The sequence below is a fragment of the Anser cygnoides genome, chromosome 3 (genome assembly GCF_040182565.1).
Source record: "Anser cygnoides isolate HZ-2024a breed goose chromosome 3, Taihu_goose_T2T_genome, whole genome shotgun sequence".
NCBI lineage: Eukaryota > Metazoa > Chordata > Aves > Anseriformes > Anatidae > Anser > Anser cygnoides.
Genome location: NC_089875.1, coordinates 110,954,425 through 110,975,798, shown reverse-complemented (window position 1 = coordinate 110,975,798; position 21,374 = coordinate 110,954,425). Strand labels below are relative to the sequence as shown.

General features: G+C 35.3%; 1 protein-coding gene across 5 annotated transcripts in view; it reads left to right on the top strand.

Moving 5' to 3' along the window:
• Positions 1–19,344, top strand: part of SMC6 (structural maintenance of chromosomes 6) — a 35,195-nt gene extending 15,851 nt beyond the window's left edge. For 3 of the 5 annotated variants that reach the window (XM_013172662.3, XM_013172664.3, XM_013172663.3), the window contains 13 exons: positions 1,782–1,983; positions 2,119–2,233; positions 3,998–4,158; positions 4,586–4,721; positions 5,681–5,761; positions 7,557–7,727; positions 8,715–8,852; positions 9,617–9,762; positions 10,446–10,571; positions 12,629–12,734; positions 13,916–14,068; positions 15,558–15,655; positions 16,861–19,344. In XM_013172662.3, coding sequence (XP_013028116.1) covers positions 1,782–1,983; positions 2,119–2,233; positions 3,998–4,158; positions 4,586–4,721; positions 5,681–5,761; positions 7,557–7,727; positions 8,715–8,852; positions 9,617–9,762; positions 10,446–10,571; positions 12,629–12,734; positions 13,916–14,068; positions 15,558–15,655; positions 16,861–16,972 — 1,745 coding nt within the window. In that variant the 3' untranslated portion in view covers positions 16,973–19,344. The other 2 variants (XR_010830642.1, XM_013172666.3) reach the window with 2 other exon arrangements.
• Positions 19,345–21,374: the final 2,030 nt, after the last annotated feature.

Here is a 21,374-nt window from a genome sequence, read left to right as displayed (position 1 = left end):
CCACCCCGGCCAGCCACCCCTATATATTGTTTAGCATGACGTCAGATGGTATGGAATACCCCTTTGGCCAGTTTGGGTCAGCTGTCCTGGGTCTGTCCCCTCCCAGCTCCTGCTGCACCCCCAGCCTGCTCGCTGGCAGGACAGAGCGAGAAGCCGAAAAGTCCTTGGCCTGGTGTAAGCACTGCTCTGCAACAATTAAAACATCAGCATGTTATCAGCGCTCTTCTCATCCTAATCCAAAACATAGCACCCTACCAGCTACTATGAGCTACTTAACTCTGTCCTAACTGGAACCAGGACACCTTTTTATCATATTGTCTAGGTAAAATCTGTTTTTCCTCATTTTGCAGCTGTTTTTATTATGGTATTTTAAGCAGTTACAATGTGAAACTTGCAATCCCTCCAATTCCCCCACAGCTTCTTAACTTTGGCTTGGTTTCATGGCTTGTTACTGATCTTGTTTTAATTCATCCCTTCAGGCTTTCCCCTATTTCTGGAAAAAAATGAGTTTGGGGGTTTAAAAGGTTTCCTGCTTTTAAATTTGGATGGCATGAAAGGCTCAGTTATACTCAGGAAAGGGCATCTGGCTAGACTGTGTGATACTAGCAGTATTTGTAGGACTTCTGGGAAGAAGTTTGGAGACTTTGTGAGATTATGCTGTCATCTTAGAGCTGTTCCCCTCCGAGTCTGGGTAATTTACTTCTGAAGACATTTTAAATCAAAAAATTGTTTGGCTGTCATGCCAACTCTCCAATTGTTTATTTTGTGAAGATATTGTGAAACACATTTCGGAAAGGTGTTGCAGAGCAGGAGAGTTTTGAGTGGAATTCAAACGTTTGAAGGGGTTTGTCACGTATCATAAGGTAGGGAGTTGTGTAGCTGAGGACTTTGCTCTTAGTTTAGATAGACCGTGCCAACAGGAATTCCAGGGGAGAACTGAGTCTGATTGTAAGGTCTTGATGCTGCTTGCTTGGTGAGGCGTGTTGCAGGAAGGTCTTTTCCTTCAAAATATTTTTACTCACCAATGGAGGAATAGCTTATGATCAGGATGGATTGGGTGTTTCAGTGGTGTGTTGCAATGCAGTGAACATTTAAAAGCATAGAGTAAACAGGTATTAGAAAAGCAGTTTTTCTAGTTCATAGGTCTGATAAAAATCAGGGAAATGGAGGAAAAAAATCCTGCTTGATGTACTAAACAACAACAGCAACAAAAAACTCACAAAAACTGTTCAGTTTAATTATTGAAAAAATACAGTTGAAAGAGTCAGTTCTATGTGTGGCTGTCAGTGTATCTTACCTACGGTGTAGGTACTTGGAAAACTAGGTGTTTACTGCAGGGTGGGGATGTGTGAACTCTGCTACTGATGACAGGTGATACAATGGAAATCCTCATGGTAACTTGTAGCATAGTTTTCCTCTGCCTTCACCCTTAGAGCAGTTAATAAGCAGTCTTTGCCTTGATACACTCTTGCTCTGCTGCCATCAAATTAGTATCATAATGGAGTTAGTGGCCTCTGAAAGAACTTCTTAAAACAACAAGGACAAAAAAAAGTGTAGGCCTCTAGGAAGACAAATTGTCTGTGTTGTCAGGGTAGGTTGTCTGTTGTGGAGCCATTTCTTTTTTAGTGAACTCTTTTTTTTCCTTCTTGTAGTAGAGGTTTATTTCAGACTCTTTAAAAAGGAAAGAAAGAAGAAAAAAAACCCACAAAGGTAAAAATGCATTACTTAAGTATATGTTATGGAACAAAGCTCCTAAATCCTTGTCTTTTGTGTTTGTTTAGGTGCTTTCATTCATCTGAAAGATGCTGAACTGTCGTTGGCTGTTGAATCTTGTTTAAAGAGCTTAGTTCAGGCATTTTGCTGTGATAATCATAGTGATGAAAGAGTTCTTCAGCAACTGATGGCAAATCATTATCCACGTGGGTTTAGACCTTCAATAATTGTAAATAAATTTCAGGATAAAGTTTATGATGTTACACACAAGTAAGTTATGTTTTGGATTTTGTTATATAGTTGCAGTGGTTTAAATCGTTATCAGTTCAAAAGAACTATCTATAATTCTGATTTAAAGAATTTCACGTGAAATTTATGTATGTTGTTGTTGTTCTTTTTTTTAAGAGGAGTTCATCATCCAGAATTCCCATCGGTTCTCACAGCATTGGAAATAGATGATCCAGTGGTTGCCAACTGTTTGATCGATGTGAGGGGTATAGAAAAAATCCTGCTAATTAAAGTAAGGCTCTTCCCTCCCTACTGGCCTTTAAAAAAAGGCAGTATCTCTTTGTATAGTATATATCCAGTTCCTCCTCTGTTTTTTGTCTGTGACAGGCAGGTAGAGGTGTGGTGACTTTTTGGTTTTGTCTTTTTTTTTTTTCCATCCCCAGAAGCATAACTTACAGACACACTGAGATGAAGTCCATGATGGCTCTAAAGACAATAACTGCAACAATTATCTGTGTTACAATGCAGTCCATACACAGATGCCTTTCCACTGAAGGGTTCCCCGTAAAGCCCCTCTTGATATTCAATAAACTGTCAGTATTCCACTTGGAACACCATTTTTTTATCATGGGAGAGACAGAGTAAACTGACAACCCATCGTGGACCTTCTTTCTAGATTCCTAGTTTTCCAGTCTAAACCGTCTGTGTGCCTCTGATCAGTTTCCTAATTGCTGGCTCTTTACTAGTTGATGGATTTAGTATGTGTCAGTTTTGTGTCATCTGTGTGTTACCAAAACTTGCAACCAACCCCTGCCAGTTGTACCTAGCGAGTAACAGGCTTGTGCTTGAGAGTTCAAAAGCTCCTTTTTGGACGTTCACTCACCTACACCTACATGAAATTATCTGTTGTCTGAAAGTGTTCACAGCCTAACTTATTCTTCACCTACCACAACAGCCAAAGCCACTTCAGTTCGATCTATGCACTGTTAAAACGTTTGAGATGAGAGGGTGCAAAGAAATATGTTTGTGGTTTAAGAAAAAAAGTTAGTTATGAGGAAAGACTTTTCTTTTGAGGTAACTTGCAACTAGCATTGTGTTAAGATTTTGTAATTTTGATAATGTTTTTTGATCACTATAAAAGCATGTTAACGAACTGTTTCCTGTTGTCACATGGTTTGCTTTTTTTTACATTAAAGAAAATGTATATTTTAATTAATTTTCTGCTACTACTGAAGATACAAATTCCAGCAGATAAGATTATAGGTAAACTGTTCAAAGATTAAAATAAGATGTATGGTTGTCTTTATTTTTAACTTTATTTACTTAAAGGAAGGTATTTCATGAGCAGCAGAACTAATGACATTTGCATTTTTGTGGACTGTTTTTTCTCTAAAAAAAACTTTTCCCAGTGTCCAGTCTGGCATTCCTACTGGAAGAGACTTCTTATGGTCTGCCTAGTCCAGAGCCGACTGGCTGTTTAGCACATGTCTGTTACTGAATGGGATACATAATGGCTGAATCTCCCATCCTTTTCTTTTGGCAGGAATACTAGTTTTGTTCTTCCTCCTCTGCTTTAATCAACTGCTGACTTTCATAACGTTATCACCTTTGAGACCTACCTGAACAACTGAATCTGAAATCTGGCTGTATAAATGTTAATTTCCTCAGACAGAGGCCAGACTTGTGGCCACTTAATCTGGCACTAACAGTAGTTTTTACCAGCAGATTTCCTCAGCCTTTATGTAATGTTATGAGCAAATTATAAGGGATTGATCAGACTACAGAATTCACAATTTAGAGACTTTAGTTGCCATTTTCTTTTACTCTGGTACAAATTTAAGTGGGTTGTTTAAGAACACAAATGTCTTATTCAACAAAGAAAAGCGGATTCTTGACACTACATACTCTAAAATTATTCCTTCATTCCTGTATTTCTTATTTTTCATTAGGAATGTAAATGATTTCTGAGTGAGAGAACTTATCCATTAGTTTTAAAGTAATATCTTTAATTATGATGGATTTTCTATAGGTATGATAAGGCAATTGTGTCTTTCAGAGTAGCCGTAAAGCTCGTGAGGTAATGCAGTCTAATAATCCTCCAAGAAATTGTAAAGAAGCTTTCACTGCTGAAGGTGATCAAGTATTTGACAGACGATACTATTCTTCTGACTACCACAGACCCAAGTATCTCAGCAAAGATGTTGAAGGAGAAATAAGGTTAGCATCTTGTAACATTGTGTTTCTAAAAAGTGCATTTGTTGACACGAATAGCAGAATTGCATGTTTGCCTATTTAGATGTATGTGCATGAGAGACATCCACCCTCCACTACTCTCCTGTTTCTCCATTTTCTTTCTGGGATTTACACTTTCCTTTTTGACAACTCTGGACTCTTGAGAGCTTTGCATTGCTATTTCAATGCCTTTACTTTCAAAATGTTAGTTTCTCTTTAAAATATGTTTGGATTTTGTGTTTAGAGCTGTGGTATTTCTTTATTGATCAGCAAAACCATCCAATGCATAAGATTATAAACTTAAGATTCTTTTTGTGCTTTTGTACCTTTTTTTTTGTCACTTGTTAATTTATACGTGCATGTCTGTGTTTTTGTATGTATATAATATCTCAGTATCAATTTTTTTTCCAAGTCATTTGGAGAATGAAGTTGCAAACAGGAAGGCGCAGTTGACAGCATGCCAGCGACGTTTGTATTCCATTGAAAATGAGATTAGGCAGAACGAAAATCATCTTCATCGTCATCGACAACACCAAAAAGAACTACAGGTAAAAATAGGTGTTTTGTTAATCTTTAGACACCAATCATTTTTTTCTGATTTCACTTTGACTTCTGTACTATATTTTGAGTGGGTGATATATTTTCAATATTTATGCTTACCTTTGTTCATTTAGCATTTGTGCAAAAACACAAGGGTCTACGTGCTAGTATCTAGAGGATGTTTTCATTGTTTAGGACAAAGTGATTCAAGTCGTACCAATCGTGGCATATGTTGCTGTTGTTCTGTATAGTATCTTTTTTTTCCGTTGTACTAAATCTCACAAATTAAATCTCTACTTCTTTTTTGTGATGCAAGAAAGGAGTTGGAAGGAAGTTGCTGCAATATTTGATACAAGTTTCTTTTTCCTGCTTTCTCCTTTATTTCTGTTGAGTCTTGCCTATTAATTCCTAGAATCTTGTTTCTCTTTGTGCTCTTCATTTATGTTCTTTACATGTTTTAATAAATTGAGTGTTTCATGCTTTTAAACTTTGGCTTAATCTGATTTTCTGTATAAATCATTTTCAACCGTTAGTCTTTGTTTTCTGCGTGACTTCCAGTTTTGGTAGGTAGGATATATATGTGGTGGCTAACGATGCTACTGTTAGGCAGCGTAAGATGATAAATGCTATATAAGTAAAATACTAATATATACTACATTAAGTAAATTACAAATAAGAACCAGCAAACAAGCAGCACGTGAACTCTTATTAATTTGATGAAGACAAGTATTTGAAGGACATGAAATATATTTTATTCATGTTGAAAGGAAATGTAGTAATAATGATTTTAGAGTGCATGTTACTTTCAGGGCAAGTTCTGCCTTATCAAAATGGATTCCATAGGTAAGTGGGAAGAATACTCTTCCCATGGAAGCAATGAAGCTACAAGAATATATTACTTTCTATATCGACTTCAATGAACTTATATGATCTTTTCTTATAAGGTAAATTTAATATATTTTTCCAGATAAAAATGAGAACAACAAATGCAGAAATAGCAGATCTTGAGAATACAGAAGAAAACCAGTCAGTGGACATCCGTGTATTGGTAAGAAAAAATTATTGAATTATGTCTAATAAGGATGTGAAATAATGTCTTTGAATGTTGATAATGATTTAAAATAAGAAACAACTAAATACTGTAGATTACCATCTAGGGCACAAGTTGGATAAAATAGTGAAAAATGTTATACTTAAGAGAAAGTCTACAATTATCGCAATGGTAGTATTTTTGGTGAGTGTTCATTTGTTTATTTGGATTTCCCTCTATTTCTCACCTTCTTCAAACCAATGGTACTGCAGGGTTATGGAAGACAAGGTGGTGTTATAAAGGGAGGTTCTGTGCATTTTCTTTCATCATTCTAGATATGCAGTGCCATAAAACTCTAGGTGGGGTTGGGAAGCAGTGATGTAGATTTGGAGGACAGAAGTAGCATCTTAGAAGCATAGATGAAGATTACTCTTTACCGTAAATTATGTCACAGCACTGCTTCTCTGTCCTGTATCCACAGTTTCTTGGTTTATGGTAAACTCATCAAGCAGTTTTAAAGTTAAAATCCTAAGGAAGGATTGTAGTATTGTGATTCCTACAAAGTGCTTATCCATATGTTCTTAGAATGTATAGTTAGTAATTTAAGAATAGAGTAAAAATGTTTGGTAATCTATTATAATTTGTTTGTTGGTGGCCATGAAATTTTAGCTGTTACTCTGTAATAAGCTAATGTCTACAAACAATCAAGGTCTTAATTCATAGAGTCCGTCTGACAAATGCTGTTAATAACGTTGACTACAATTGTTTTGGTTAAATTCCATGCGAGGGGATCAGTGAGAAGGTAACTTGTATAACCTTGTACCTTTTCAGTAAGTTGTCTTTCAGCATGTGAACATATTCATGTGAGTAAACCCTTCAAAACATACTCAAAAAGTAAAGGATTGGTAAATACAGATTCTGTGAACTCTTATGTTTTGTTTCAAATCTTGTTTTGTTGGTTTAGGAAAATGTACATTGTTTGTCCTTTAAATGAAATGGAAAATATCATATCTTGTTGTAGGGGAGTGTCTTCCTATTTTTTGTAATTGAAAAAAAAATTGGACAATTATTCAACAACAAAATTTTTATTTTTGTCTTCTGACAATAGTCTTATGCAGCTGGTAGTTTTACATATTTACTTCTCCTTAGTCTTTTCTATGATTTTCATTGGTGTTTTTTCTGCACTTTCTGATCACTTCTATGTATTATTTGCTGTTCTTTCACTTGTTATTTCTTTCATTCCTATGTTGATTTCACAGTTGTCTGATTGTGAAAAAGAATTTTAGCACAATACAAGGTTCCATTTACATCTTTTTTCTGAAGTTTTGAAATATTTGTCTTTTCAGAGCAGAAAGTATATATAACAGTGATCAGTTAGGAATGGTGTAATTTTCTAGGGAACAGTGAAAATCCACTTACTCTTCCTGTATTCCTCTGTATATGGAATGTACATCCTCTGTCACAGATCCAGAAGGAAGCCATAATGTTCTTTGTTTAGTAAATTACTGTAGTAAATCATCAGCATGGCTAATTCTTCACAAAATCCTAGCCATCCCAAGTTAAGTCACCTTAATTTTCAGTCAGATAAAGAAGTTCCACATTTTCTTTTGCTATTTGATTTAGTGGCCTCCAAGAGAATTCATCGGTCTGTTCTTTTGAGCCTTCGTGGCAATTACACTGAGCTGTTTTTATTCTTATTAGAGAGCTTAGAGTATTGCGTATACCCTGGTAATGATAATAAAATGAAAATCACGTAGAGTAATGTGCAAATGTATGTACTCCTTTTGCTCTTCATTTTAAAATATTTTGACAGGAAGATGTAGCTGAAGAAAATAAAAAAAAGATGGAATCTGCAAAAAAAGAAATGCAGGAGCAAAGCAGAAGAATGGAAGAACTGAACAATGTTCTCCAGGAGGCTGAAAAAAGATTTGAAGAAATAAAAGAAAAAATTCATCAAGTAGAAGAAATTGCTGGTCCAATTAAGGTACCGATAACTCCATATTGTATTTTTTTGTTCCCTTTGTGTGGCAACAGGAATGAGGTTAAACGGAGGCAGGAGAAAAGAATATGTTTGTTCCTAATACAGTTAAGAGCTACCTATGAAAATAGAAATAGGGCGTTCCCTCCAAAGTATGTCAAGAAATAAGCTTGGCAGTATTTTGAAGATAATGTTGATTGTTAAGTATAGTTGCTATAATATTTCAGGTTTAAAGATAGGTTATTTTGTTTTCAAGTGGTTTTAGTCAGGAATTGAAAAGGAAGGAAAAACAGTTTAATTGAATTTCTCCTTTAAGTGCATCGTATATGTTGTTTTGGCTTATTCGTTTGTTTCTGCTAAGGCCTGGCTAAGAATATGCATAATTGGTCAGTTTTCAAAATAGATTTTGTAGTTCTGTATAGAATGGTTGTTACTCTTTGAAGTTACATAATCACAGAAGGTACCATTATATGGTTTTGATTATTCGAGGTTATAGAAGACACCTGGAAATCACAGAGAATTAACAAAGCTTGAGATAGTAGCAAATTAAAGGTAAATGCAAAATTTTGGTAGTGGCAAATAGAATCCTGATAATCTTATGCTTTCAAGAATTAATGGTTTGAAAATGAAAATAACAGAGTCCAGCATATAAACAGTATTCTAAAGTTGTAGAATGAGGAAACTTGTATGGAAAGAGGAAAAAGTCAGAATTATCACTGTAGGAATCTCTTGTATGCCTCACATAAATTGTGTATTGATATTTAGTCAGCTAGAATTAAGAAAGCAAGAGCAAACAGAAAGGGGCAGGAAATAGTTAAGGAAGGCAACTGAAAAATATATTAGTTACATTAGTTATATTTAACTATTGTGACAAAAAATAAAATAGAAAACAGAACAGCATGATCACCTGTGAAAGGTGTGTACATATTTGAGAGATGCTTAGGAATCTACCCCATACAGTTCACTTTCACATCTGGAGTTATTCAAAAATAGGATGAATTAAACAAAGCGGACTCGGAGGTGGAAAACAGAAAACGTCGTTGGCAGCACTATGAAGACAGAAAGAACGAACATTTGGCTTGCATAAAAAAACATAAAGAATTACTAGCTGCCAAAGAAAAAGAATTAGAGGTAGGTTTGTTTATTTTTAATGGAAGTTTTATGGTCAGGATCCTTCAAAAATTTGGTAATAAATCATTGTTCTTGTACAACGTACAAACCATGTTAATGCTCAGTTAAACTGAGTATTTTCTTAGCTGTATTCTAAGCTGTTCATATCTAAATCAAGTAAAATTCACTTTGTAGAAATGAATCAAGATCTCTTTGTCTGGCAGAGCACCATCTCAGTCTTGATAGATAAGTTAATGGTTATCCATCTGGGACTCATTTTTCTACTTTTTTGCAATGCAAAGATTAGAATGCTTTAATCCTAAAATACATATTTTAAGTTAAATTGAATAGTATTGTTTTGCTTTTTGGATGCTAGCTTTTTCTCTTGTACAGATCACATGCCTGATCTTTTGCATTCTTCACTAATCTGTCTGTATTGACGAACTCTACAGTCACATTCCTGAAGACTTTTGGAAGATTAAGCCCTGTTGAAATAGGGTGCATTTAGTTCCTCATTTAGATGTATTAGATCAAGAACTGTGAACGTATGAAAAATTCTCAGATGGGTACAGTTCTTAGCACTGAGGTAACTACCTACATATGAACATTTATAGTAAAATTGTTGACAATAACAGTAATTTTGCTGTAATGACTGTACACAAAGAACAATATGAAAACTTCCTTTTTCTTAGAGGCCTTGTTTTTTCCATGGGACAAAATATTTGTTGCAAAGACTAACAGACTTTTTAAACCAAGTAACAATTGAATTTCAAACATTACTGTAGGAAAAAACTGCACAGGCTAGGCAAATCTACGCAGAGCGCATAGAAGTCAGCAGAACTGTTAAGAGTCTGGATGCAGAAATGAATCGCTTAAGAGAGAGGATAAATTCAGAAAAAAATCACCATGGGAACAGAGAAGAAATAATACAGTAAGTCATCTTTAATGTCTGTCTAGTTCAGGTAAGATGGAAGAGACTGGGGAAACAACAGTTTTCTTACACTGAGTTTATGCGTTTTAATACTTAAGTGATGTATGAAGACTTAGAAATGTGCTGTAATGATTGTACAGTCAATCAGTACTGAATGGTCTTAGGAGAGTTGAACTGCCCCTGTAGTGATCTTACACAGGGTTGATACTCTGAAGTTACTAATAATCAGACACTTGCTCTTTTAGTATTTAGAGGTACCCCAGCTATGACTAGGTTGTGTGAGCAAAGCTCACTGTTGCTCTGGGATGCACCAAGCATTAAGCATGCTTCTAGTTTGAGTAGCTAACGTAGAATTTAGGCAGTTACTTGAGGTTTTGACTGCATTTCAAGAAAACAATTTCAAGAAATCATTCCTCTTGGATATGGGGAGCCTAATCATTATTTCTCCTTAGTGTGAGAGCTTCCATTTAAAAGGAAAACAAATAGAGGTAAAATGTAATAATTTGACTTGTTTTCGTTCATGAAAGATGGCTTTCCTAACATGCTGAAATGTTTTTAGCTGTAACTTAGAGCCTCACAAAACATTTTTTGTGTGAATGTTTTGGTTATTAAATTTTTTTTCAGCAATTGCTTGGTTTTAATGTAATGCATGCTAATGCTAGACTTTCTGTTAATTAAAACAGGCAATTTCTTGATGCAAAGGAAAGATACGAGGATGCAAACATTAAAGTAAAGAACTTAAAGAGATTTATTATGCTGCTGGAAGAAATAATGACGCAAAGATTCAGAATATATCGACAGTTCTTAAGGTAGGTTAATTATGCTGTAATTTCAGTTTTCAGATGGTTAGTATGTAGGTATGTATTTCTTCAATAATATCTTTAGAAAACAAACAAACAAGTATTCCACACATAAAATTATGTTTTATTATAATTTGAATGAGGAGCTGAAGAGCTGCAAAAATGTTTTCTTTTGACTTGCTGGCAGAGGTGTGTGGTTCAGTGGTGTCTGAGATTGTATTCTGTGGCCAACAAAATAAACTGGTAATACGTAAATTTTGCCTGTACTCCAGAGAGTAATTTACAGAGCAAACCCATGAGAATTAGGTATTTTAAAGATGGTATTCATGATGGTCTTAGAGTTAAACCTGTTTCAGAGCCTAAATGTTAATGCTAAAGTTATAGATCCTTATCACTGGAAATTTTCAAGTATGAGGCTGACTGATATCTGTCACACATGGTTAAGTATACGTGAGATTCATTTTGACAGTACTTTTTTTGATTTTTCTTCTACATTCTTGAAAGTAGGGATATTTGCTTTAAATAAGCCAGCAGGTATTAGACAGTTTGAGGAAGCTGTGAGTGCTCTGACACGTTTGACAGATCATACAGATTACCTGATATTGGACAGAACAGGGACAAAAATGATACTTTTTTTTATTTCAGGTCCCATAATACTTCTGAGGTGAGGCAGTGCACAGCTGATGAATCTCCACCAAGTTCTAGTGATTGTGTCAGCACAGCTACTAGTCCTTTGCCTTACTTTTGCCTTGCATAGTTTTTTAACCTCATCTTGCTCCTAGTACCAATATGATTGTCTGACAATTTAGAGTCTGCCTGGACTGACAGCTGGAAAAACAACATAATCAGTTGAGGCTGCAAATATTTTTCTTCACACCAAAGGCCTCAGCTATGCTTACTCAATCCAAGACAGTTCTCTTTCAGTACTGGTTCTGGACAGTAAAATATCAGCAATATGCTAACATTGAAATAATCCAGCCTATCATTCATTTTCATTAAGTCTAGTTATCAGTGGTATGCTCCCATAACTTCATTGCGGGCCAGCCACTCTTTCTCTGTCCTAAGCTGAAAAATCTTTCAAGACTTTTATTCAGGTCCTGTGATTTGACAGCTTTCTCTCTGACAAAGTGTCTGTACTGGGAATGCACCACTTCTTTCTTGCTGCAGTCCCTTACTATCCTGTACCATGATGACTTCTTGGTGGCCTCTGTTCAAAAGGACTGATTTTTTGTCTTTTCCAAAAATGCAATGCAATCCTTTCTTGTTTATTTTTATTTTTTTTTCAGTAGAAATTGAGGGATATCTTTGGTTCTGCTTTTTGTACTTTTCAGTCTGGGATTTGGTTGGGATTGCCAGTACAATCGTGAGAGATAGTAATGATCAAAAGAATCCTATCTTTTGCATTGGAAGTATAGAAATGCCAGTTGATAAGTTTGTACCCCCAGAATCTGATACTTGCCTTTTGGGGCCTATAAGTGTCAAACTGAATCTTGTTCCTAGTGCTTGAATTTGAATATGAATCATGGAATCATAGAATGGTCCCACTCTAATGTGTACTAAAGAACCATAGTAAATTCTTGGAGGAACAGTGTTGTATTGTCTGCTGGAGAACTATGTACTAGAATTGAGGAAGGAAGGGAGTGCAGAGGGAATCAGCAATGTTTAATTCTTGGAGTCTAGCAGAGTCCTTGTAAATTCTTCACTATGCTAACTATGCAGTACTAACACTGGATAGGGAAATAGTAGTGAAGTCTGGTTATTTCGTGGTGAAGTTGTGAAAGAAGCATGTCAAAAGCTTCTGGTCTATTGAAGCAGGGATTAAATTTACAGAAAATATAAACTCTGTACTTCTGGATTTCTACACTTGTTACGTAGTGTCTGTAATTTCTCTCCAGTGTTAGCTGCTTGAGAGTATAATGGATTTGGGGAAAATGCTATTAATGGAGTAGGGTTTAGTATTTGAGATGATGATGTGAAACCGTTGATTAAAAAATTTGCTGTCACTTTTTCAAATGTCTTAAAACTTGGTGAGCTAATGTTTGTTTGCATGGTTTAACTGATTTAAGGCTCCTTTCTTTACGATGCAAACTGTACTTCGACTACTTATTACGAATTCGAGCTTGCTGTGGAAAAATACTTTTCGACCACAAGAATGAGACACTTTCAATAACAGTAAGTTATTTGATATTATTTGAAGCATGATAATGTGTGTTAAAATAGTGTGGGTTTTTTTGTTTGCTTTTAATGTCAGCTGCTAGAGCATGTATTGCAAAGAATAGAATAAATTGTTCTCCCCTCTCCAAAAAGTGATATGCCAAATTGTAGCACACTGTTGAAAACACGCAAGAATAAAGCCAAACTGTATCATTGTCTTAAATGGGGATGTTGCTAGATACCGTGGAATAAAAGGAAGATTTACTTTTTATGATTGTGTAATGTCTTATTGCCTCTAAATGGTTGATGGCTTCAACGTTATGTTTTCTCTTTGTATTCTGTAAGTTTGTATCTTTTAACATGCCTCCCAGAAAGTCTTAGTCAGAGAGTATTTATTTTTTCTGTGGGAGACTTCACTTTTAGGATTTGAGGAGGAAAATCTGTAGTGATGACACAAATACTTGTTGACACTCTCTTCATTAAACAGGTGAAGGATAGATACCCAAAAAATTCAACTTCATATTTTATGGATTCAGTTTATTGCCTGTCTTTATCTTTTTATGTTTTTGTGACTCATATTTCATGTTTATCATGCATGAGATCTAAATATAGTCAAGGAAGATTTAAAAAAAATGAAAAAAAAATCTTTATTTTCCTGCTTAGTTCATAAAAAGTAACATAATTAGCAAGACAAGAAAATACTTAAGTTTAATCCTGAATGGAGAGTGCCACAAGGTGTCATCATAATTAGCGGAAAGGGAATGACTGTTTACGATTCACTTGTTCTGGTAAAGAAACTTCCTCCTTTAAGCTACTGTTGTGAATCAATTACCTGCTTTTCTATTACAGCTGGTAGCCAATGGATTTTACTGCGATATAATTACATTTGTTGACAGTTATTTAATCTGTTTAATAGGTATTCAAATAGAGAATTGAATAAGGAAACATTGGCAGAGTCATCTATTTAATCTGTTCAGTGTATCTTACTATGGTGGAGAAAGTTGCAGTGATCCCAGAAATGTGTTTTAAAATGGCTAGGAGCCATTTTGTTCTGGATTCTTTCTAGAGTGGCAGTGAAGTACATAAGCTGCTCCTCAAGTGATCTCTCTCTGCTCATATGTAACATGTTTGCAGTTAAAATAACTTTTCTTTTAGGAAGTCTCCAAGTTTAAAAAGTGTTGTAATATTTTTATTTCAAGGTTCAGCCTGGAGAGGAAGACAAAGCTGCCCTTAACGATGTGAGATCTTTATCAGGAGGTGAACGTTCCTTCTCAACAGTTTGTTTCATTCTTTCTCTGTGGTCCATTACTGAATCTCCTTTCAGATGCTTGGATGAATTTGATGTCTACATGGTATAGTTTAAACTACCTTTGCTATTCTGATTTGTATAAATTAGCAAAATAGTTGAGTTGTGACCTGTGGTTGGTTAGAACTTTAAAATACTATAGGTAACAGTAAATGATATTAAACAGAAGTGCTCGTTAGGGGTCTTGTTTACTAAGCTTAATGAGTTTTTTTTGAAGCTTAATGTTTTAAAATTGGCTCTGAGAACTATCATGTTACTCTGCAGGCTTAAATCTCAGTTCAGCAGAAAAATCATAAAATAAAGCTTTTTACTTCCCCAGGCAGTTACTGTTTTTGTCACAGATTGCCTCTGTATGTTGCTGTGACTGTCCTTGGCTTATCAACATGCCTTGGCTTATCAACATGCCTTGGCTTCTACCAGTTTTGAGACTGATATAAAGATATTTATATATATATATATATATATATATAATAAAAATATAAATATGTATGTATACATCTTTTTCAGACCTAGAAGGGAAAAAAGGTGGTGTACTTTATACATAAAGAATATCAGGAAGGAGCATATGCGCTTAAGGTGGTCAAGCAGACATATTTCAGTGTGTGTGTCTGTGTGTGTGTTAAATGACTGAAGTTTCCCTGTTGTAGAACCAACGACATAATCATTGATTCCACAAGGAAACTTGAAAAGCCTAGGTCTTATCTTACGAATTAGTTGCACTGAAGTTTACTCATCTGTCCAGAAAACAGATGGGTAGTCAGAACTGTAGCCCTGCAGAGAACTTTAATGTCTGTTATTCTGTAAGTAATTCCTCAACACCTGTCTTTCTACTGCTGTGCCAGTAAGCACACCTTAATGTGTTTCTGTATTACATCTGTAGTCACTGTTGCTGTAATCCTGGAGACCCACCACAAGAGGACCCCATCAGCCTTTTTGTAAGGGAGATAGCTAAATTCATGTGTGACACAGTGTGGAAGCAGAGCATTGTTTAACCCCTGCTCATCATATCCTCACATTATACGTCTTTTTCAATAAGGCTACACAAGGGAGTTTTTAGAAATAATAAATAAATAAAAAATCAGGCTACATAGTAACTTAGGTTCCATGCAGCCCTTAAATCCTTTCAGATAATTTTGAGGCAGGAATTTATAAGAAATGTTATTCAACTAAAATAAAGTTCATCTTAGCATACCAGTAAAGAAGTACTACACGTGTATATAAAAGCTGGTAGAAAAATAATGTGAGTTGGAGTGTGATTGTTCTGATAGAAGCCTTCTATTTTGCGTGTATATTAAAAAATAAAGTTTAAAGATTTCCCAAACTTCAGTTCATAGCTTTTAGAATTTAACCCTAGTGTTTCTCCGGTGTCGTTTTTGTTTAGCTAAGCTTTACTGTATATGTATTAATTCAGGTAGGTCTTACTATTAAGATACCTTCTAACTTATTTATTACTAGGTAGTTGTCTTAATCTGTGCAATAAGAAGTCAGTGAAGTATACAGCCAGTATCACTACCTGATAAATATTTTGTCTTTAGGACATGGTTAACAGAAGAATTGCAATGGATATGATTCTGAAGGTGGCTGACTCTCAGCATCATCGGCAGTTCATTTTGCTCACCCCACAAAGCATGAGGTAATAATGTTGTGTTGTATTTCCTAGTAGAAGTAGGACATGGAAGTTGTATTGCAAGGAGTATCACTTGAAAGAAGGAAATCTGAGGAGATGAGTTTTTGTGATTTTCAGTGGTAGAACATTAACAATTAAGCAGTTCATCGCTGATGTTTTTAGGAATTTAGGAGAATATTTTTCACTTTTCCATATGTAATACGGTAGTTCAGTGAAACTTGAACTATGTAAAGTAGAGGAGCTTTTTGAAATGTTTCCTTGTATAGAGCCAGGTGGGCTCCTGGTCTCCCCTCAGAAAACTGATAGAACATTTTGTGTTTTTCTAATTTTCCTATTAATATTACTGTACTTTTAATAGGCTTATATTATTTGAGTTGACTTTTTTAAATCTAGAAGCTGATAGCTTGCTTTTTTTTTTGTAGCACCCAGATCTTTTTAAAACAAACAAACAAACAACAGTCCTCCATATAATTCTGTGGTAAAGCTATGCCCAGTTAAAAGGACAGTCACTGTCTAACCTTATGCATACAATTCTTCTCTGCTAGCCAGAAGTAATCAGTGAAGCCTGCAGAGGATAATTCTTATCACATTTTTTTTCCTGCTAAATATACAAAGATCTTAAGCAATCTTCAAAATGAGGTTAATTTACTGTAATTATCTTGCCTTCCTAATTCCTGGGGGGGGGGGGGGGGGGGGGGGGGGTGGAGTGTGGTGGGGGTGGGTGTTCTGTTACTGAATGGAAATGCTTTGAGGAAATTTCTCAAACTATTCAATAAAGTAGTAGGAGCTATCACTGGAGAAGCCAGTATGTATGTTTAGTAACTTCATTCTTAGTATGATGAGAGTAATTATACATGTGTAAAGTGTGTGCCACTTCAGGATCTGTAAGACAAATAAGAACCATATTTAATTGTTACTTAAGTTGGAGTTTTTCTTAAAAAGTACCTTTTCTGTAACTAAGGTAGTCTAATTGTTAGAAATCGAAGTATTGAGATCTGTCATTGAAGATCTGTCACCTGAAGCTTTTATTAAGTCTTGCTCCAGTATCGGTTCAGTGAAGTCAGATCTTCACCCCATGCTACTGTTTTAAAAGGGTCCAAGAAAATAGATGCAGTAATTTTAAGGCCAATATGTAATGGAAAGAATCAAATGGAAATAATAAAATTTGTGGAGAAGATGCACTATTTAAATGATGCATACTTTATTTTTAGTTCTCTGCCTACAAGTTCTCGTATTCGAATCCTCCGAATGCAAGACCCTGAAAGAGGCCAAACACAGTTGAATTTCCATACTAGGAATGAAGAAGAAGAGGAGGATCATTGAGTATAAAGTGTATGAATATGGCACAATATCGAGGGTAAATGTACACTGATGCTTGTAAATTCCAGCTGCTACTGCCTGTTGCTGGATAAGAGGCTCTCTTGTTAAATACGCTCAGGAAAATAAGTAGTTCCTGTTTTTTATTTTTTTAATCTCAGAACTACTTGTATGTGATCATATAGCCCAAAGATAAGAACAATTTTCATGATATCAACTGAGCATTCAGGATTTTATTTTAACGAACAACTATTAGTTTTTCTTTTCTTGGGGGAAGGAGAGAAGGTGGGAGAAAGGGGGATATGACATGTATTTTGTATAACTGTGGAGTACTATTTTAATAAACTATGGGAACTAATACTTGTGACAATGATTTAGTGTCTCTGCAGTCTTCAAACTGGCCTTGAGTTTAAAATTTGAGTTTCTACTTAGCTCTGCTTTATTTCTTGAACGTGTGCTAATACATGCAGTAAAACATTGTTTGTTTATTTACAGTGGAACCACAGCAGCTGAACGTGTAAAACTATTACTTCTTTCATAATTATGAATTTTCATAATTTTGAAAATGAAGAACTTTTTTCAGTTTAATTTCTGAGCAGGAAAAGGTATTGATTCCTAAATTTTATAGGGACTAGCGTGTGTGTGTTAGGACATGTGTTTATAAAAACTAGCAAATTATGTCTTCATAATTTTATATTCTTAATTCCAATTCTTGCACAGACTAAGTTTGCAGGTATTCATTATATTAACAAAATGATGGGAGTCCTTCAATATGGAGGAGCAATGTGGCATAGTTTTAAGAAATAATATAGTAACTTATGGTAACTTTTCTAGGTTGTGAGCTTCCCAACCCACCCCACTCCCCCACCCCCCGACTATGCTTCAGTAGTTAAAATAAGATTGAGTCTTAGTTTTAAAAAATATATATTTATTGGGGGGGGTAGAGGGAGATTTTTCAGACTGCCACAAATTAACTTTCCTTCTCTCCTGTTCTCCTCTCTCCATGAATTTGCAATTAATGGGAGCTGTTCAGAAACAACCAATTTAGAGTTCTGCCACTAGGCATAATTCTTTTGTTTGTTTGTTTTTGGATGATACAGGAGCCATTAAGATTATTGAAAGAACAGCTCTACAGTTTCCAGAATTATTTACTGAATAGCAACTCCTCAGTAAAATATCTTTACAGTTTAAGTTTAAAATTGAATTTGTAGCCGAATTTAGTTTTAGTCATTGGCTGGTATTTTGTGTTTATTAAATCTGTTTAGTTTTTACACAAGTATTTATTAAATTTGTGGGTGTCTCTAAAATATGAAAACTAGCTGAGAATTGAAGGAAATAGGCTAGAACTGCAGTTGGTTTTCTTGGTGCATTCTTACTTTAGAAATTAAATCTAGTGATTTTTTTTTTTTTTTAAAGACTTTGAATGTTTATTTCTGAAAGCCTAGGGTAATGGGCCAACACCAGACTTGCAGCACGCTTGCCGTGTCTAAGAAGAGGTTGCTGACAAAACAAAGCCAGGCTTTTCATTGAAGCGTATGGCAGGGGAACAAGAGACAGTGGCCCTACATTGAAATGTGGACATTCTGACTAGATAAACACGGGACGGGTTGTTCATGATAAGGATATGAGGCATTTAAACATATTGTCTTGACGGGCTGTAGAACCTCTATCCTTGGAGGCTTTCAGTTTCTGAATACTGCTGCACCTCCTTCAAGCAAGGGATTGCACTAGAGTTCCCCAGAGGTTCCTACTCAAGGATCCCGCAATCCTGTGATAGAATGAAATGGAAGATACTTACAACTTGTTTAGAATCATGTGAAAACAGCATGGGAGGACACAAGCAGATTGCATACTTGGCAAAGCTTTTCTGGAATGTGAACCCAGCTTGTTTTTTGGGGTGAGTCCACAATACTCTTAAATGGTCTTGAACCACCTGTTCAGTTTGACTTGACTTTATGCTGGAACCGGAATATATTTCAGACCCTTTTACCATGAGAACTGATAGAATGGTAAAGTTTTATTTCTTCCTGATTTTTTTTCAGCCACGAAAAAACAAAGCAAGAGTGCAGAGGCAGGCAGGAGAAAAATGTTTATCTTCATTATTATTTTATAATGGTTTGCAGGGAGAAAAGAGGTTAAGGAAAATTACCACGTTCCTACTGAGCTAACACTTGAGATTTCTCTCAAGTTTTCTACAGACTTACTTGAAATATTGGAGGAACTGGCAATGACTCTGGTCTTTGATTCAAATCATATCCTGTATTTATTCTAATCTACCATTGTACTTGAAGAAAATGTGTGCTTGGCTGTATAATAATTATAAGTAACTGGTTTCATGATAGAGGATTAGCTCTAAATAAACAATTACTGAAGCAGTTGCTTGGATACACTTATTTTTGCAGCGATCCTACTAAGGTCTCAAAGCTATCTTCTTCTTGGTTCTTTGAGTTTACTATACCAGCTACCTAGAGATGGTGATGTTACATTTGAGACTATGTTTGAGCTGTTGACCATTTTGGATGGCAATGCAGTCCTTAAAGGACGCATTAAAGTAAATGGAGCCTGTCAAACTACATACATTTGAGATGCAGGGAAATGCGGAATGATGTACTGATGCCCTAATAAGTATGTGGAAGCAAAAGATGCATAAAATCCCAGGATTATTCAACATCCTCTCTACCATTAGTAATTTAAGCCTAGGTGGAAACAATGGGCATGTCATACTCAGAGGTATGTTAGATTTTTTCAGAATTTTTATTTTTAAGTTACAGCCAAACATACAAAGTATATTGTTATTTAATTTGCCAAGGATACTACCTGTGTAGTCGAAGTAAAATTCTGTTGTTTTTTTTTTAAAAATAATGTAATTGAAACTTCTGCATTTTGTTGTTTGGAATATGAGGAAAATTAAACAGGAGAGGATGGCTGTGGTTGTGGTCGTTATTGTGGTCATGACTGATTCCCCTCCCTCCCCCCCAAAATATGTTTGTTAGCAAAGTCTGTTAAGCAGTGTGGTGGTTTTCCCTCTATTTTAAGGTGAGCTTCACTTTTAACATTTGAAAGTGGAGAGTATGATTTGTTTTGTCATGTTTTATTGTCTGATTTTTAGCTATTGGGAGTACTGTCTCATTTCATAAGGCAAAGAAGAAATATCAAACATGCAGTAGTGAGCTTCTCAGACAACTTTTTTTTTTTTTTTTTAAAAACCTACGAGCAACGGCCTTTATTTAAAGCAACTAGGAAACCTAGTATATAGGAAATATTATCTGCAGTCTGCTAGTTCTCCATGCTTTCCCATGGCTGTGTAGAACTCATACTTGTCACGGTATAGACATAAACTTGATTGCATGTAGAATTGAGGACAAAAGGGGGTTCTTTCGACTACCTCTTCTCAATAATCATGCTGTAAGGTTAATTTATCAATAACAATTTTTTGATAATATCTCTTTATTTTATGCCTGTATTAGTTTCATATCGTAAGATGAAAGATTCTTACTTGCTGGGGAAACCATGAAAAGACCAGGTTTAGGCCAAGCAAATAAACTATATTCGACTTCCAGCTGGCTGAAAAAGTTATGTAAGCACAGGTCTCGTAGGTATACTGTTAAATCTTAGCATTAACATCTTAGAGGATAAACAGCTGCTCTGTTGGTAACACAAGCACTACAACTGTTGGTTTTGTATAATATGACTCTTGTACCGAGTGAGTCCAAAGAAGTTTTCTTCATGCTTTCATAATGAAATATATACATTTCCCAGTAGTACAGTGACAGATAATTATAGAACTTTTTTTTTTTTTCTGTTACCATGCTGAAGACGTGAAATAAGAATTAGGGGAAAAGGTCAAATGTTATAAATTTATTTTGGGACATATATATTGCAACCTCTGTGGAAGCTTTTGAAAATTCAGGCAAAGATCAATACACTTCCAATAAAACCTTTAAACTTCCAATAAAACAATATTTTAAACATTATATATATATATTTATATATACTTTTAAAGGGATCATTTTAGCAGGATTTGCTTTTTTATACTGCATTCCTCTGACATAGCTCTTTCCAGATTGAAGGGATGCAAATGAGGTAAGAATTAAGGCAAACCTAAAAGGCATGCAAATGAAGTACATTTATAGCCACTGACAATACAAGCACGTGTGGATCAGACTCAAGAACTGAGGAAGTCTTCCCTCTGTCTGTCCAATACTACTTTACAGCAGAATGGTGACATGGTTTATAATAAACAGTTAACATTACCGTGGGAATTCAGTGTCACTAACATTACTCAGTCTAGGAGACACAGAGCTAGCATCAGTAAAACATGAACAATAAATAATATAATTCACTGCAGCACAGGACTGCTGCACAGGCTTCAGAGGAATAGGGCTGTTATGAAATGACAGTGCACACA